Source organism: Mizuhopecten yessoensis, unplaced genomic scaffold, assembly GCF_002113885.1.
Source record: "Mizuhopecten yessoensis strain PY_sf001 unplaced genomic scaffold, ASM211388v2 scaffold2741, whole genome shotgun sequence".
In the NCBI taxonomy this organism is placed as follows: domain Eukaryota; kingdom Metazoa; phylum Mollusca; class Bivalvia; order Pectinida; family Pectinidae; genus Mizuhopecten; species Mizuhopecten yessoensis.
In genome coordinates this window covers 56481-76528 of record NW_018404696.1, presented here as the reverse complement: position 1 = coordinate 76528, position 20048 = coordinate 56481, and the positions used below count along the sequence as shown (strand labels likewise).

General features: G+C 36.8%; 1 protein-coding gene across 2 annotated transcripts in view; it reads right to left on the bottom strand.

The window, feature by feature from the left end:
* The window catches only part of LOC110446496 (adenylate cyclase type 10-like), a 79794-nt gene that overhangs the window by 38148 nt on the left and 21598 nt on the right, over nt 1–20048 (bottom strand). For both annotated transcript variants that reach the window (XM_021491666.1, XM_021491667.1), the window contains exons 9-17: nt 18032–18182; nt 17742–17773; nt 16409–16527; nt 15872–15948; nt 14601–14837; nt 14330–14501; nt 10115–10307; nt 2322–2393; nt 1193–1476 (exon numbers count right to left, since the gene is read on the bottom strand). In XM_021491666.1, coding sequence (XP_021347341.1) covers nt 1193–1476; nt 2322–2393; nt 10115–10307; nt 14330–14501; nt 14601–14837; nt 15872–15948; nt 16409–16527; nt 17742–17773; nt 18032–18182 — 1337 coding nt within the window. The remainder of the gene's footprint in view (nt 1–1192; nt 1477–2321; nt 2394–10114; nt 10308–14329; nt 14502–14600; nt 14838–15871; nt 15949–16408; nt 16528–17741; nt 17774–18031; nt 18183–20048) is intronic.

Below are 20048 nucleotides of genomic sequence, written 5' to 3'. Positions count from 1 at the left end.
CTCGTTTTTTTTGTAGCCACTGAGGATAATGAAATCTTTCATCCCCTAGGAGCGAGATGGGCAAATATAAACTTGATGGGTAAAATTCTTCAACTCAGTTCAACCCAAGGCTTGTGGAACATTAAGATTATTTAAGAATCTTACTCCATGACTTCAATGTACCAAGCAGTGAACAATTTTAACTCTCATTCATAATATCGCTCCAAATTTCAGTAGCAATCTGAATTCTTTCATTGATGTTTGGAAAGTCAAAGTGATAAAAGTCTTCAAAATATGACTTAAATGTCCACCCGTTCCCTTTAGCAGTCTAGGCTAACAAGTGGAACTTATTTCACCTGATTTATCCATACTGCCATGATATCTCAGTTCAGTGTTGGTAACAGGAGTGTACTACTAAACACCACTGACAACACAGAGGTTTCCATGTGAATGTCAATCAACCAATACAGGCTGTCAGTCCTATCATTACCAGAGGCCCCGAGTGGTTTCTATTTACTGGAAGATATTGCTCAAAGTATGAATATTTACCAAGTTTCATCAAAGTCCTTCAATAGTATTTCATAAGGTCATTTGGCAGAAATCCTATTAGAGTGCTTTAGGCTAAATAATGAAGTGCTTATTTTTATCAACTTTAAACTCGCCCTCTTTGGCTATTTTACATTGACCAAGTTTCATCAGAATCCAATAATATTTTATTACGTAATTGTGCGGAAACCATCGACCAACCAGAGTGTAGTATTCTTATTCAGACTCACAGATTTTGTCCAAATTTGAATTTAGCCGGTCTTTGTATTATATGTGTAGTGACCAATTTTCATGACAATCTGGTCATATGATAACATTATTATGTGGAAACTATCTACCAAATCTAATTTAGTTATTGAGTGGAAACTGTCAACCTATCAAAGCATGATATGCAAATGAATTATGCACAGATTAAGTTCATCTCTGATGAAAATCAAACACTTTTTAAGAAAGTTAACTTGCAGAAACTAAAGTTGGGACGGACAGACGTATGGGCGCTCCCCATGTCATAATTCTTAAACTCTAATATGTTGTAGAATATTGAATCTTTTTTTAAACTTCCTTATTAACTATTTTGTATAAAGGGACTTTGTTCTTGGTAATTAAAGTTCTTTTCGACAAATTATAGATTAACAATCTGTAAATAAAATTGAAAATATCCACTGACCGTTCGAGCTCCTTGGGTATCCTGCTGACCTCCATTAGCTGGCACGCCAATGCTGTCATATATTTACTTTCAAGTCCAGCAATATCTCGAAGCTTGACCATCTTATGGTCAAAGAATTCTGATGCAGCTGAACAAGGTGGTGCCTCAACTGCCAGGGGTCTGACTGTGCTGACCACAATGACCCCTGGGACATTGATGAGCCGGAGAAGGAATATCCAGGATTTGGGGTCAATGTAATGTGCATCATCAAGGGCAATGACAACTCCACCAAGCTTCTCTATACACTGATGACAGATAAAACAGACAATCATTCAAATCCTCAACTACAAGTAATAAATCTTCGTAATGATAGAGCCATGTCTATCAGTAAATGAACTTATAGAAGAAACATACTCTGCTTTTGGGTGCAAAAAGTACATCAATCAGAGGCCAGGAAATGGTGAACATTTTGTCCAATCAGAAAAAAGAAGCTGCTGTGATGTTCACAGTTCCATTATACATCTACGTAACAAATTTGAGCAAAATCAGTCAATATCTAAATTTTGACTAATCAGAGGCCAGGGCAGCCATGTTTGTTGACTGATAAAAAAATGGGGGTTTAAATAGGTATTTTATGGCTACGGTATAGGGAAGATATGTATTTTATGGTGGTAGATAGGTATTTTATGGCTATAGCATAGCGTAGATAGGTATTTTATAAGGATAGATACAGTAGGTGTTTTATGGCAAAAGTTTCTATTTTGATCACCATTATGGTAAAGTGAAGCCCCCATGCCCCACCTTACATTTCTCTACACCAGACTTAATTTTTGTGATTTTCAGATAGAAGACAAAGAGTTAGTTTTAAAAAGTCAAATGGTAAAGTGAAGTCCCCCTGCCATATCCTAAATTTGTCTACCCTAGAAAAAATAATGTACATAAAATGTCATTGCTGCAGTCAATTTGGTTCCTGCGATCACAAGCCCAACACTCTGCGATCACATCAACTACCCCTACATAAATTATGTTTTATTGTGCCTTGAAAATACCGCCTATCTTGGTGGAACATAAATAGATTTTTAACATTTGAATTATTGAATTAACAATGATGTTATATGTGAGATTGATGACTGAGCACATAAACATTTACCACAGAAGCTATACAGCAAAGTAAATCCTCTTCGCTGGCTTGGATCCCTTCAGTAGAATCTATTTTCTGAAACTATCCAAGAAATCTGACATAAAGAAAACATTATATATATCAAATATATAATATTCTTTGGAAATTTCCTTGAATATAAAACGAAAGGCCCAATGGGCCCGATTGCTCACCTATTGTAAGTGTCACACTTTAAACCAAAAAATTGGAACAAGGTCAAATATTGATCATGAAAATAAGTTGCTTAAAGGTATTTAACACATTTGACCCCTGTGACCTAGAAAGCATGCTACTGACCAAATATCACCCTAAGCCTCTTGGCTGTTTAGAAGAAATAGTTTAATTTTTGGCTCATTTGATCCCTGTGACCTTGAATATCAGGGTAGGTCATTCATTTAAACAATATTGAGTCCTTTATTTACATTTTACCTATGTGACATTGAAAGTGTGTCTAAGTCAGTCACTGATCACTTCAACAAACTTGATGGTCATGCATTCCTCTCTAAATGCTACTAGCCAAATATCATCACCCTAGGCCTCTCTGTTCTTCAAATAAGTCGATTAAAGTTAGATTAAATATAACTGCTAAGTTTTGTTATGTTGCAGTTGATTTGTATGAACCAGTTATCAGTTAAATGTAATTGTTCTAAACACCTGTGAAAACAAGGTAACGTATTACGAGTAATGCATAACTCAACATCTCCATACAGGCTTTATTAATCAAACAAGACAACAAACCATAACTTTGTACATATATATGGTGTGACATTAGACATGATTTTATTTCATTCCACTAGTCTTCTCCTCACCTCGTATCCGAAATAAAAACTCAAACACACCATTTGCCAGACTAGTTTGTCTTGACTTAGTGCAGTCGGAATTTAATAGCTTAATACAGCAAACTTCACAACCTGGAAAAAAGAGCCCCACCACACTCTTGCAGATGTAATACAAGTGGCCCTTACTCGCACCTTCCACACCTCTGCGAGTGTCATGGACTCCTTATATGTACATCCCCTCCATAGTATCGCCCATCCAGAAAAAAACAGAGACAGCCCCTGTAGACCTGTGCTCCAACAGCTGGATAATATATATATATACCTCACGCTATTGCAAGAGGCCCAAAGGGGCTGCTTAAATTTGCTCAACTGCTATTAATCTCACATTTGTAACCTTAAAAGTAAACAAAGGTCAAATACATTTTAACAGACTTAATGAAATATTTGGCTTAATGTCATTGCCTATGACTCAAAAGAATGTTCATAAGATTTTAGCACATTAGACCCTTGTGACATTTAAAACACAAAAATAAAGTTATTTCAAGTATTTAACATATTTGACTCCCCTTGTGACCTTCAATACAGGTCAAGTTTTTTTTATTTGCAAACTTTGTTGGGCTCTATCCCAGGAAGCTACCAGCCTAATATCATGACTCTTAAGTCTTTTGGTTCTTCAGAAGAAGCTGTTTGAAGATTTTGACATGTTTGACCAGTGACCTTGAATACAGGTCAATGTCTTTTACCCCCTCAAACTTTGTTAGGATGCATCCTAAAAGCAACCACCTTATACCATGACTCTAACTCTCTCCATTCTTCATCAGAAGAAGTTGTTTTAAGTTTTTGTAATGTAATTTTGAATATAAATCAAGGTAATTTTCATTTGCAAATTTTATTAGGGTTCATCCCAGGAAGCTTCCAGCCAAATATCTTAACTTTAGGCCTTTTTCCTCATTTAAAGGAAAAAAATAACAGGCTATAGCATAAGTTCACTTGGTGTCTGGGTAGGTGAGCTAATCAAAAGCTGCAATATTATAAACTTAACTACTGCAATATTACAAACCTTACTGCTGTGTCACTTGCAAAATGATGTTCAAGGGATTCCACTAATGTATAACCATAATACTTGAATTGCTTCCATGGCACATTCCGCTATGTAAACTAGAGTTCCCTTTACTGGACACTAGCGTAAATCTCTTCTGTCTCCATCCTCCTATGTATGTGAGATGCTTATTCTTGTTGAAAAGCTTACACACCTGCCTGGAATCGTAGATCTGCTTAAAAAAATATTCTTAAACTAATTCCTGCTAAATCAATATTTTTTCATCAACATAGTTCAAATATATAATATTCCCACCTTGTGAACACTTCATAGTACTAAGAGTTTTATTGGCAATTTTGAGGAACGTTTATTAATGCTGGAAGCTTTAACCGCATCGCCGATTGATCTGTTCAGTCCTTTTCCTGTGGAAAAACACAAAAATAGCGGTCAGTGTAGATATATGACATGTCATCTACTTTCATAGATATAATGAAACAGTATATCTATAGATCAAGATGCTTGCAACAAACTCCATCAATTCATGCTTTAAAAAATGCTATTATAGATCACTACAGAAAAAATATATTTCTATAGGCAAAGGAGTGGATACTGCTTTAAAAATGGAAATGGAATAAATTATTAGAAATAACTCCCAATCCCTGACAAANTCTGTAAAAGCTCTTTTGCTCCTTCCCTCCCCACCCCCACTCTCTCTCTCTCTCTCTCTCTCTCTCTCTCTCTAAAAAAACCATTACAAAATTTGTATTAAATGTTGGTTGAAGAATGAAAATGAGTGTGAAAATTAATACTGTAATTATTCTGTAATGCTGAAAATGTTTCAAAAAATAAAATTATAAATTTTTTTATAAAAAAATAAATTGAATAAGATTGCTAGGAAGGATAGAAGGAAGTGGATAGGCAGCAGAGAATGGTAGGAGTAAAGAACTTTATACTATTACAAAGATGCAATCTGGAGGAAGAAACAATCAACTGGTGTCAGAGGCAGCAGAGATTGGTAGGAGTAGAGAACTGTATACCATTACAAAGATGTTATCTGGAGAGAGGAAGAAACAGTCAACTGGTGTCAGAGGCAGCAGAGATTGGTAGGAGTAGAGAACTCTATACCATTACAAAGATGTTATCTGGAGAGAGGCAGAAACAGTCAACTGGTGTCAGAGGCAGCAGAGAATGGAAGGAATAGAGAACTTTATACCATTACAAAGATCTTATCTGGAGAGAGGAAGAAACAGTCAACTAGTGTCAGAGGCAGCAGAGATTGGTAGGAGTAAAGAACTTTATACCATTGCAAAGATGTTATCTGGAGAGAGGAAGAACCGGTCAACTGGTGTCAGAGGCAGCAGAGAATGGTAGGAGTAGAGAACTATATACCATTACAAAGATGTTATCTGGAGAGAGGAAGAAACAGTCAACTGGTGTCAGAGGCAGCAGAGAATGGTAGGAATAGAGAACTTTATACCATTACAAAGATGTTATCTGGAGAGAGGAAGAAACAGTCAACTGGTGTCAGAGGCAGCAGAGACTGGTAGGAGTAAAGAACTGGATACCATTACAAAGATGTTATCTGGAGGAAGAAACAGTCAACTGGTGTCAGAGGCAGCAGAGTTTGGTAGGAGTAAAGAACTTTATACCATTACAAAGATGTTATCTGGAGGAAGAAACAGTCAACTGGTGTCAGAGGCAGCAGAGAAAGGTAGGAGTAGAGAACTGTATACCATTACAAAGATGTTATCTGGAGGAAGAAACAATCAACTGGTGTCAGAGGCAAAGAGATTGGTAGGAGTAGGGAACTGTATACCATTACCAAGATGTAATCTGGAGAGAGGAAGAAACAGTCAACTGGTGTCAGAGGCAAAGAGTTTTGAAGATCGAGAAGAAAGAACACTTGGAGAGATGGGTAGAACATTTCAGTGATGTGCTGAATAGGGAAGATCCGTTAAATTCAATTGCAGAAAATGAACTACAGCAAGTAGATGACATAGATGAGATCTATCTTGGGAGTTGATCTGAAAGTGGAGTAGGGATGGCTCTAAAGAATACAAAGAATGGAAAAGCAGCAGGAGTTGATGGCACAACACCAGAGCCATTAAAGGCAGATTTACATGAAACAACAAAAACACTTACAGAGATTTTCAATATAATATGGGAACAGGAAAAATGGCTAACTGCTTGGAAGAAAGGTTTAATTTGTAAGATATTCAAGAAGGTGATACTGGAGAGGATTGACATTTCTACCAATCATTAGTAAAGTGTTTTGAAGAATGCTTATAGAAAGAATGAAAAAAGGGGTTGATAAAAAACTTTGCAAAGAGCAAGCTGGATTTAGACCGAATAGGAGTACAACTGAACAGATATTTACATTAAGGATCATCTTAGAGCAAACAAATGAATGGAGGCTGCCACTGTATATCCACTTTATAGACTTCGACTCTGTGCATAGGCAAAGTTTATGGAGGATAATGAGAAATTATGGAATACCAGAGAAGATTGTGAGAACCTACATAGGGATATATAAGGACTTTAAATGTGCTATTATGGATGAGAATGAAACACTGGAGTGGTCTAAGTGATAAGACAGAAAGACTTACATCTGAGGCAGCAAGAATTGGACTAAAGCTTAATGCTACAAAGACACTCAGGAGCGAACAAGCAAGAAAGAATGAAAATATTCTATTAAACAACGAGATAAAAGAAGATGTTGACAAATTTGTATATCTTGGACAGAGAAGGAGGAGGTAGTAGTGACATCAAGAACAGGCTTCAGACGGCAAGAGGAGCATTCCACTGACTCCGAAGTATCTGGGGAGCACAAGCTATTGGTAGAAAGACAAACAAACATCTATTCAAGTTGCTTGTTAGACCTGTATAACTGTATGGCTGTGAGACCTGGAAAATTACAAAAGCAGAAAAAAAACCTGAACATCTTCCAATACCAGTGTCTCAGAAGGATATTGAGAGTAAGATGGCAGCATAGAACACCAGATGCTGAAATTTGTGAAATAAGGAGAAGAAGGTGGAACTGGATTTGTCACACCTTGAGGAGAGAAGGAACAAATGACTGTACAACAGCTTTGGGATGGGCACCAGAGGGAAAAAGAGCAAGAGGGAGACCAAAAACAACCTGGCGAAGAGCGGGGGAAAAAGAGAGCAACCATATAGGATGGAATAGCTGGAACACTGCAAAAAAAGCAGCGAAAGACAGATTGGGTTGGAAAAAAAAGAAGCGTGGAGGCCTTATGCACCTAACTGGCAAGAAGAGATTTAAGGTTAAGGTAAGGTATGCTGCAGTTTCAAACCAAGGGACAATTAATGTTTCTGTGACCTTTGTATCTTCATTTTCTCTATGATTTGACAAACTTCATCAGGTAGTGGTACAACCCAGTCACTAAACCCTTGCCATCCAACAGTTTAAGCATTGATTGCTTCTCTGCCTGTGCACCACCATTTTGAATTGAACTATGCACATTTACTATTCTAGTCTGTTGATGAGGACCCATCGTGCTTCACATTTATTAAAAACCCATGCTTGCATCAACCAGTCATCGCAATCCTTACATCTACTTAACAATCTGCAGTATTGTTTCTGCACCTTGGTAACCACTGTGTACTACTACCGATGCTGTTTTTGTCAAACACATCACTTACCTCATGAATGATCGTTTGTAGATCTGGCTTCTTACCATTTACTTTCACTGTAGATCATAATATAATGTTGTTATCAGTTAAAAGTTTGACATGCTTACCTTTGGTCGCATCAATCTCGGACATAAGTACTCTCCTATCTGCTTTAAACTCTCTCCATATTAAGTTATATGATTTTTCCTTCTCGTCCCATATTTCTACTACTATACACTTATCCATGTGATAAAGATTCCCTACCGAGCAGAGGCTCACCCCCTAATGAGTGTACCTCACCTACCGACATACATGCCTTGTTGCTTACCTGGCCTGCTGATATTATCCATAACCCTGTATCTCTCACCCAATGCATCTGTGCAAACTACAGCATCACACACTGCATTTTCCTTTATTCCTGAGCTCAATATGCTCTTGTCAACACACACATATATATACATATAGTGTGGTCTCATTAGCCCACAACTGTTGGCACCGATATAACCGACCAACATTGATACGTAGTTGGATGAAATCTGCTTAGCTAAGAACAGCAGAATAAAACAGTTTAAACATGTTGTTGGCTCATGAAACCAAAGAAATGAAGGCAGCAAATTCACCATTATGGAATTCTCCATCAACTTGCAAACAAAATTTCCAAAAATGTTGAAAAATGAAAAATTTGAAAATATCTGACCTTTGACCTAAGCGAGATTTTTTTTCTAATAACATGTCATGAGAAAAAAAGTTAGCCTTACCATTATCTTTAAATGATAGAAGTGTATGAATGGTATTTAATCAACAGATTTTGAGTTGTGGGCCAGGTGAGCTAAAAACAATATAATTTAGTTGAAAATCAACTGATTATGAATTGAAAATTGATCAGTTGGCACTAACCAATTGTAACCAATCATCAATGGTTAGATTTCAACCGTTTCCCAACACTAACTGAAATAATTCCCTCGCCACCTTTGTGCCATCATATTTGAATTTAAATTTACACAGATACAGGTTTAAGTGTCTGCAATCTAAAACAAGGACGGGCTTACCTGATCTGTAGAACGCTACAGTTAAGCAGATTTGTGACAGTGGGTTGGAATGAGACTTTCAATATACATACCAGTCTTACAAGCTTTTTTATTTCTGTCTCGACAAATTCAGGATTATCTTATGCAGTCTTGGTATTTTGTGATTCAAACCCTAAGCAGAATTTTCCAAAAGGCAATCTTATTGCTGGTCTTTTTGATAGAGACAAGTATCTCACTGGTACCTTTGCCTGCCCATTATTGAATCTTATCACTCAGTCAGCCTACAGGTGAACATGCATAATCCTGTGACCGGCTTACCTTACTATTCTCGTTTACGACAGAGTCTTTCTTATGCATATTGAAAAATGATCTACTTACCTTTTAGCCCGATGTTTTGGAAACAGCTCTCTGGACTATTGGAAACTTGCAAAGGTCAAGCCTTCAATTAAACATCCCAACCAAGTCCTGGGCCTACTGCTGATACCTGGGAAAATACCCATTCTCCCTCTCATAAGATTTGTGCTCCTCTGGGTTCTGGTGACTTATTCATGGTGATAAGGTCCATGCCTGTTTCTTCCCCTGGTCATTTTTGTTTTTCTGCCTTCACTTTTTTAAAAGGCTCTGGATCTGTTGTTTTGTGAATAGCGTGAGATAATTTTTGCACACTTTGGAACTGCTTTTATATTGCTCCTTGCAGCTCCTTTTCTAAAATCTGTATGTGTATGCACTCTTGATTGTCTGTTGAATTTGTCTAAGATGCCTCCAATCTCTCATCGCTGTTTTGTATCTGACCTGCTATTGAATGTCTCAGCTTCTCTTACATGGTGGGAATGTAGAAAAACAAAAGTCTTGTGACCTCACTATAGACGAAAATCTAGAGAATGACTTACCACATTTATGATCCCTTACCGAGGCCCACTAGCCACACATGCTCTCCTTGCCGGAGGAGACAAATAATTCCCGCTATACTCAGAGCCACAGGAATATCTTATTCCATGAGGCACTCGCATACAACATTTGGCAGTTGCAGGTGACAGAGAACATATAACACCTAGCACAAGGTGATGTACAAAGGTCGAGAGTAGGACAAGATACTTTACTTCAGTAAGTAAATTACACTCTTTCATTCCAAGAGGTTCTTATATACAAAATTTGCAATTGTAGGTGCCAGCGTACATAAGATATGCCATGGACAAAGGTATGCAATGATGTACTGATGGACAGCATGTAAACTTATATTCCCTACAGTTGTACTTCGAGAAGATGACCCATGACAATGATGTTTTAAGTGCATGTTGTACTCACGTTAGAGGAGAGGATGTCATTGAGTTTGTGTAGGGTGGGAATGTATCCAGCTCGGTTGAGACGCTCCATCAATATGGGCTCCTTGTTCACTTGGTAGGAGAACCCAGCACTATTCAGAAGTATCAGGATCACATACGTGCTGAGAAAATTGGCATCAAACAGATTATCAAGCTTCAGGGCGCATGAGACCACTCTAGGAAACAAAACAAACACCGGTCATCCAAAATTTTCCTGCTTAGAGATTTAAAACAGTGATTTAATTCAAACAAAAAAATGACTAATATATGTAAAAGTACAAGTATATGAAGTTTGCATCAAGGAACTAGTATAAATACATTATTCAAAGGGACAATTTAGTGAAGACATTTTTTTTATATAATCTTTGACCACAAAATTCTTCATGATAATATAGTTTGTTACTCCTTATGAATAATTCATCTCAGTAGATGAAATTAAGCACCAAACAGTATAGGTTTTGTGCACCATGTCCATGACAATTGGAAATTTATTGAAATCAGAAAGATGAAAATGGTATCCGATTACACAATACAGCACACACGCAAGCATACACAAATAGGGAGATGGGAGATATTAGCCAGGGGGCATATGACTAGTAGTTAGCGCCCGATAAGGCAGCTCCTGCGAATTCTCAAAATTGTATAAATTGTATATCTTTGTACTGTTAAGCGCTTTAGAGTGGCTTAATTATTCTAGCTAGATAGGGCGCTATATCAAATGTTGTATATTATTATTGCATTTTATTATTGCATTTATATCAATATGTATGAAGTTTAAGGTCAAATCTGCAACGGTTTTTAAGAAACAGATTATAATGCAACAAAATGGCCATGTTTTAAACACCTTTTTTCAAGAGAACTGGAATTTCTGTTACATCAGAGAGGGGAAAATACCAAAACACACATTATGCTGGAATTTCTGTTACATCAGAGAGGTGAAAATAACAAAACACACATTATACATCGGAAAGGTGAAAATACCAAAACACACATTATGCTGGAATTTCTGTTAAATCAGAGAGGTGAAAATACCAAAACATACATTATGCTGGAATTTCTGTTACATCAAACAGGTGAAAATACCAAAACACCCATTATACTGGAATTTCTGTTACATCAAACAGGTGAAAATACCAAAACACACATTATGCTGGAATTACTGTTACATCAGAGAGGTGAAAATACCATAACATACATTATGGTGGAATTTCTGTTACATCAGAGAGGTGAGAATACCAAAACACATTATGCTGGAATTTCTCTTACATCAGAGAGGTGAAAATACCAAAGCACACATTATGCTGGAATTTCTGTTACATCAGATAGGTGAAAATAACAAAACACACATTATACATCGGAAAGGTGAAAATTCCAAAACCCACATTATGCTGGAATTTCTGTTAAATCAGAGAGGTGAAAATACCAAAACATACATTATGCTGGAATTTCTGTTACTTCAGAGAGGTGAAAATACCAAAACACATTATTCTGGAATTTCTCTTACATCAGAGAGGTGAAAATACCAAGGAATTTCTGTTACATCAAACAGGTGAAAATACCAAAACGCACATTATACTGGAATTTCTGTTACATTAGAGAGGTAAAAATACCAAAACACACATTATGCTGGAACTTCTGTTACATCAGAGAGGTGAAAATAACAAAACACACATTATACATCGGAAAGGTGAAAATAACAAAACACACATTATACATCGGAAAGGTGAAAATACCAAAACCCACATTATGCTGGAATTTCTGTTAAATCAGAGAGGTGAAAATACCAAAACACATTATTCTGGAATTTCTCTTACATCAGAGAGGTGAAAATCCCAAAACACACATTATGCTGGAATTTCTGTTAAATCAGAGAGGTGAAAATCCCAAAACATACATTATGCTGGAATTTCTGTTACATCAAACAGGTGAAAATACCAAAACACACATGATACTGGAATTTCTGTTACATCAGAGAGGTGAGAATACCAAAACACATTATGCTGGAATTTCTCTTACATCAGAGAGGTGAAAATACCAAGGAATTTCTGTTACATCAAACAGGTGAAAATACCAAAACACACATGATACTGGAATTTCTGTTACATCAGAGAGGTGACAATACCAAAACATACATTATGCTGGAATTTCTGTTACATCAAACAGGGGAAAATACCAAAACACACATTAGGCTGGAATTTCTGTTACATCAGAGAGGGGAAAATAACAAAACACACATTATACATCGGAAAGGGGAAAATACCAAAACACACATTATGCTGCAATTTCTGTTACATCAGAGAGGTGAAAATAACAAAACACACATTATACACCGGAAAGGTGAAAATACCAAAACACACATTATCCTGGAATTTCTGTTACATTAGAGAGGTGAAAATACCAAAACACACAATATGCTGGAATTTCTGTTACATCAGAGAGGGGAAAATACCAAAACACACATTATGCTGCAATTTCTGTTACATCAGAGAGGTGAAAATACCAAAACACACATTATACTGTATGATTACCTTTTGTATAAAATTTGAAGACAAATTTCTATTGATTTTTGAGATAAAATATGTATGCAATACTGCAAATACAATCTATGCACCAAAATGTAGATTATGCTGGAATTTCTGTTACATCAGAGAGGGGAAAATACCAAAACACGCATTATGCTGGAATTTCTGTTACATCAGCGAGGTGTAAATACAGAAACACACATGCTTCTGGAATTTCTGTTACATCAGAGAGGTGACAATACCAAAACATACATTATGCTGGAATTTCTGTTACATCAGATAGGTGAAAATACCAAAACACACATTATGCTGCAATTTCTGTTACATCAGAGAGGTGAAAATCCCAAAACATACATTATGCTGGAATTTCTGTTACATCAAACAGGAGAAAATACCAAAACACACATTATGCTGGAATTTCTGTTACATCAGATAGGTGAAAATAACAAAACACACATTATGCTGGAATTTCTGGTACATCAGAGAGGTGAAAATCCCAAAACATACATTATGCTGGAATTTCTGTTACATCAAACAGGGGAAAATACCAAAACACACATTAGGCTGGAATTTCTGTTACATCAGAGAGGTGAAAATACCAAAACACATTATGCTGGAATTTCTCTTACATCAGAGAGGTGAAAATACCAAAACACACATTATACTGTATGATTACCTTTTGTATAAAATTTGAAGACAAATTTCTATTGATTTTTGAGATAAAATATGTATGCAATACTGCAAATACAATCTATGCACCAAAATGTAGATTTTATACAACGGTTCCTTGACAACTGAAAAGACTATAAATAACAAGGTTTGTGTGACGTTAACAACTGTGTGTGATTTCTTTTTCAGTTTTGTTATATGCAGCTTTAGTGTTAATACATTAGAATTATGGTCTCCCAGCTAGTTGACCTGGATTTCATGTCATATCATGATGGCATAAGCCCAAGATATGTATGCAAAAAATACAACTTTTTTTGGTGAAAGCCATCAAAGTCCCAAATTGGCACCCATCCTTTTTCTGAAATCTGAACCTAAAAAACAGCAAATACAATCCTCTGTAGTGTGGTTGATTCATGAATGAAGTTCAAAGATGAAATCTGAAAAATCTCAGAAACATATTTCCTCCACTAACTTCATTGACTAAGGGATAATTAATTAAACACAAGAGAAACAATTTCAAAACAATCTGTTATATAAAAAACATTAAGGAGGCACAGTAGTCTAGTGGTAGGATGCCAGGTTCGTGACCAAAGGGTTACGGGTTCGAGGCACGGCATGGCACTGTGTTGTATCCTTGAGCAAGATACTCTACTTCGCTTGTTCGAGTATACTCAGCTGTAAATGAGTATGTGGTTTGGTAGTGCTAGAATTGTAGAATGCTAGCTGTGAGCGCCAAATGGCAGCACTGGCTGTATGCTCCCCAGGGAGTTGAAAAAGATACTGGTTGGTTGCAAAGGCCCTATAACCACGGATAATCACTAATTTGTGAACCGCTTTGAGACGACCTACGAACTAGGTTGTGATAAGCGCTATATAAGAACCTCGAATTATCGTTATTTATGAAACGAGATAGGGATAAAATCATATGTCAAATAGTGACAGAAGGAATACAAGCCATTTGATTTTCTCTTAGTAGTTCTACTGTGTGTGGAAGGTTATCACCAGACCTGGTTCCAGTTTTCTCTGTCATGACGATGAGATGATGAAGAAGACGTGTTTTGCCGATCCCAGCAGCCCCTACAAAGACGAAGTGCTGACATGCCCTATAGCTTCCATTATCCTCCGCCTCCGTCAGACAACATACTTCTTGATCGAAGATATTCTTCTCATAGTTTCTTCCTGTACAATGATAAACACACAGACTATATATTCTTTCTTGTGAGTTCAATGAAATCTTGCTTTCTTATTTGAAAGAGAATATGCAAGTTTAGGCATTACCTAGTAATGGATACTGGAACCTGACAACACAGTTGAGGTTTGTAGCTGTTTCTGCATCAGTCTCTGTGTACTCGCGGATGAGGCCAATGTTGCGGAGTCCCTTCATGCGTTTGGTGATGAGGACCTGGAAACTGTTAACCTGTAGTCGTGAGAACTGGAAGGTGCTGTCATCACATGTCACCTTATCTGGGTAGTGCATCATCAGACGGGCCGCCATGTTCACCTTGCTCCCAATTACTGAATAACAAGAAACAGCCAATGGCTATATGGCCGGATTGATACAGGACATTTTCATGTATAGCATCACATGTTATTAGCTTCATTTAAGATAAAAAAACAACATGCAAGTTTAGTTGATGTAGGACAAGTAGTTACTTGGAAATTGACCTAAACCAATATTCTTAACCATAGTGCAGATGGGGCCTGACCTCAACCAATCTTCTTAACCTGGTCAGTCAAGCGGTAAATGTAGGTCAGAAGCAGCATCCGAAGCATCTCATGTGATAAGCATCCTTAGATACATAAGCCATGCCAGTTTAGTTGATGTGGGATAATTAATAACTTGAAAACTGAGCTTAACCATTCTTCTTAACCTTAGTGCAGACAGATGGGCTGACGGACAGGTATCGCCAATCTATAAGCCCTGATTGCGTTGCAATCCAGCCAAACATAACAACTGACCAGTATATATACAGTCCTGTTGTTGTTTTTTCTGACTGGTCTTCCTTTAGATTTGTCTTTACTGTGTTGATGCTGAGATAGGATTTGTTTCTGTTACTTCACTTCATTGGAACTAAGAAATTAGTTCAGGACAGAAAACTTGTTACTTTGGTTTTCTTGAGGCAATGAATGACCATCAGGGATGTTTCAGGTTCTAATTTAAAGGTCTTCATTGTTCACCTGTCAAAGACTTTTTGCAAACAGATAACTAAGGGTGATCATACAACCTTGAGTAGAAAAGCTTATATCATGATTCAGTCTTTATAATCACTGTATGTGGCATTGTATGACATTATTGTGTTGACTGACCATTAAATTAGCCTTAAAAATATACAAATAATGATGATATATCTATAATGATAGGCGCCCTCGTTGTCAAACTCCCACCTTTATTTATCAACATCTTACACTTGGTATTGAATGGACATCATCCCATAGCTAACAATAAAAAATGACAATTTCCATGATTTACCACAGTATACCCATGTCAATTACTGTGTTTGCTGTTAGAATTATCATTTCATATCTCTTTCTATTTCTATATGACTTACCTGAGTATTCGTGTCTGTTTGTGTGTCCTACTACTCCACAGAATGTTGTTCCTGTAGTCACACCAATTGACACATTCCTGAAATTGTCCTCATATTAAAAACATGGGATTCCCACAGTAATATGATATTACATAAATATACATAATTAATAGACAATTAAAAGAAAACTCCTCGCATACATTTTTACTTCCATGACATCTGACGGTACATACTAATGTTGTCATAATTTATCAGAAAACTTGGTATATTGTTTATTGTATTGCTGTGACCTCAATTTCCCAATTTCAAAGCCACAGTGGCCTAATGCCTAAAACTTTGGAAAAAACCCGCTTAATTTTCATCATGATACATTTCTTCTGTATTGTAATATATTGTGACACACTTGAGGCAGTGTGACACCTCTTCTAAAATTATAATTTAATGCCAGTAATATTGGGTCCAAACCACCCTTTTGTCTGGTTATCCTGGCCACAGCTTCAATTCTATTGCAGTGAATACATGCTTTAACACTCAACTAGGATTAAATACAAAACTTACGTGACACCTGCCATTTTGACCAAGGTTTTCCTCATTTTATATGAGCACATCAGAGCATGAGCACAGTCTTTCTCATGTTTGTAGCCAGGAAGTCCAAAGATCACCAAAAACGTGCAACCCTTCAACACGAGGTCATCAAACTTCTACAATTTGCTAATTTCTTGATGTGAGTCAACTTTTTTCTCTCTCTAACATTTTATTTAAAAGTGTTATTTTCTGTAAAGTAGTGCTGTAAATATAGTGTCTGGTTATATTGATTTTTAAATAATGTGTAATTTATGAATATGAAGATTGATGGAATAGAAAAACAAAAATCTTGATTCAGAAATAATCCAACAGAACTTCACACACAATGATCCATACTTCGAGGTAGAATAAATCCGATAGATATTTCCTAGTGTTTCGCAAATAGTGGCTATTTCCTGGAGGATCATTTCTGATTTTCACTGCCTTGACATTTAATTGTTTTAAGGAATTTTGCTATTTTTAATATGAAGCATGCAGTCTGGCACGTTTTAGTAAACTTTCACTTTTTGTTCTCTGTTCGATGTGTTGTGTTAATCAACATGTCTTCACATTAAAACTCTTTCAAAACGATGTTGTCAGTGACATTGTCTGGGAATTACATGTTCCTGCTTGAAATGGACTGACTGGTAAATTTAACCAGGATTCACTATATCAGTATTTGGACATGAAAATCATTTGAGTTTCCAAATATGGTAACTCTACCTGTACCTGTTCAAAAAGTTGATAATAAGCATTCATGCATGACTTACCATAGCTCATGCTGCATACAAACAAAAGCCTAATCATTGTAAACTTCATTACCTTAGGTGTCCACTATTAATACAAAGGGGTACTGTGTTTTAAGTAGGAGAAATGTCTCAAACTGTCCATTCTGTGAGAGAATCCACTTAGCTCAGCCTTGATCAATCCATTCTCTCACAGAATGGACAGCTTTTGGCCTGTCTCCTTTATATAATGTCAGAAATCTTTATGCAAAGTTAAATGAAATTTGGTTGAAAGTTTTAGTCAGGAACTTGTGAAAAAGCCAAATGTGCAATTTTCCCATCAACACAACATATAAAGCTGTGACAATGACCTAGAACATACGACAGAACATTTCATCGTGCTCCAGATATTGATGTCAGCTTCATGAGATTTGGTTGAATACAGCTGTCAGGAACCTATATAAGTCTATTGTAACCAGTGTAGTGAATACACACTGAATAGTGTGACTTTTATTATTTCACACTGCTATGGAAACCAATACGATATATATCACGGCTGAAAACAAAACTAGTTTTCATTAAAAAGAGCAGATTAAACTTACCTTATCAAAGAGGAAAACTTTGTTAAGACAACCTGAAGAAAGAACAGAATGCTTTGATTACCAGAAACAAAGATTAATCAATGAAACAAGAGATCTCAGAGGGATGTTAATGGTGCCATTAACCATTCATACTATCTCCACAATTGCTGTATAAGATTCATCTGTAGTAATACACTACCTCATTATTGTGTCAGCTTTTACATTCTCAACCTTACATATTTCATTTAAGTTAACTTAACACATGATATACAAAAATATTTGCATTTAAAAATGAAAAATGTTAGTGTTACCATGCATGATGCTGGACTGCAGGTACACAGTATCAAACACCCGTTGTAGCAGACTGGTTGCATCAAAATCTTTGTTCAGAATTAAGTTCATGAAGACAATTGACACCTTCCTCATCTCAGACAGATATTCCAGGGGCTGGTTGTCATCTAGCTACAAATTCATTTGTTTAAGAGTTATTCTTCATACCAAATATCATCACATGGCTTGAGAAGTTTAACTAGAACACTGACAGGTCAGCAAGGCTCCCCCCCCCCCCCCCCNAGGCCCCCCCCCCCCCCCCCTCCCTTTCCCTCATGGTCTATATTTTAGTAAATTAAGTAACAGTACCTTGACCTTAAAAACTATTTAAACCTCTATTTGCACATCAACCTATCACATTGTATCACCATGTAAAATAGAAAAAAAGGTCTGTCTTTTGAATTCCGTGACAAGGACTGTTAACCTGCCACCATGGTCTATTTTTAGTAACAGTGACCTTGATCTGAGAGACTTTTTTAAACCCCTATTGTTCGTCTACATATCATAGTCAATCAACATGTCAAATTTAAAAAAAAGATAAGGCTTTTGAATTCTGAGATATGTTCAAACCTTATTGGGCCTGCCCCTCTGCCCCAATGAGGGCCACACCTTCCATTTACCTATACAAAATTTAGCCCCCTCTGCCAAAGGATACTTTTCACAAAATTTGGTTAAAATCCCTCCAATCGTACTAAAGGAGATAAGATTTACATCAATTTCTCTATTGGGCCAAACCCCTCTGCTGCCTGTCAAGAAAAGTTGGCGGAAGGACGCAACGGATGCAAGGCCACATCATAAGCTTACTTGCCCTTCAGGTAGCTGAGGGGCTCAACATTTCTGATGTGTACCTGTATAAGTGTCATTTGAGTAAATCATCACAGTCTCTCAATCAGCCCTTCAAAACTCCCTTACCATGAAGCAGAGCAGATATGGTCGCAGGTAATAACCATTTTAAAGAATGGGAAAGCAAGCACCAATGTTAAAGACATATAACAAGAGTACAGAAGGATGGAAGAATATACGCCCACCCCATGCCAATCTGACAAGTTGAGAACTATTTCTGGAATGTGGTTAAAGGAGACAACATCAGTACTTGACCAACCTAAGGTCAAACAATATATCTATTTCCTATATCCCTTATTACCTTTCACAAATTGATTTTCACATGAGTTGTCTCCCTTTGGCCTCACAGAAATAGAATGTTTGCAGCAATATCACAGGAGCACAAATCAGTTGGCTAAGAACATGCTGACAGAAGAGCACAGAATATCGCTGCTAGCGGTGACATTCTGGTGATGTACTGGCACACATTTCATCGCACCAGAATATCGCATGAAGCGCACCACAGATAAGGAATTCCCACGATCCTCTGTAACTTGTCTAAGCATAGGTGACCCCCCAATTCAAAAATAACAATATGGCTGACGAATGATGAAGGAGAGCTCATGGTGAAAGGAACAGTTGGGTGAAACAAGTAGACTTTAGTCTTTGTTTGATTAAGTAATAGCATAAGTTTCACAGCACAGTATGCTAATTAATTGCACATGCATTTTGCTCAACTTCGAATGAGTCCTCAGCCTTAATATAATATACATGCACAGTAACTTTCATCAAAATTGAATGTCCCGGCAACATTTTTGACGATAAGAAGAAGATGATAGAACTATTAACTAACAAGAGGCCCATTGGCCTTAACGGTCACCTGATATATTTATACAGAGAGTTGATTTTGTTTTTAACATGAACAGAAATATTATTCAAAGTGACAAAAAACAATAAAACCACCTTACTCAATATCTAGCATACAGATTTCAGACTAAAAAGGATTTGAAACTAGCACCTCTGATTCTTAACAAGGAAAATGAAGAAATTTTAGCACACTGACTCCTTTGAGCCCCACCCTACAGCCCTTGGGGGTAGGGCTGGCTCAAAATTTTCAAAGTATCAAACTGTCAATTCAAGGTTATAATTCCAATCAAGTTATTAACATGTAATATT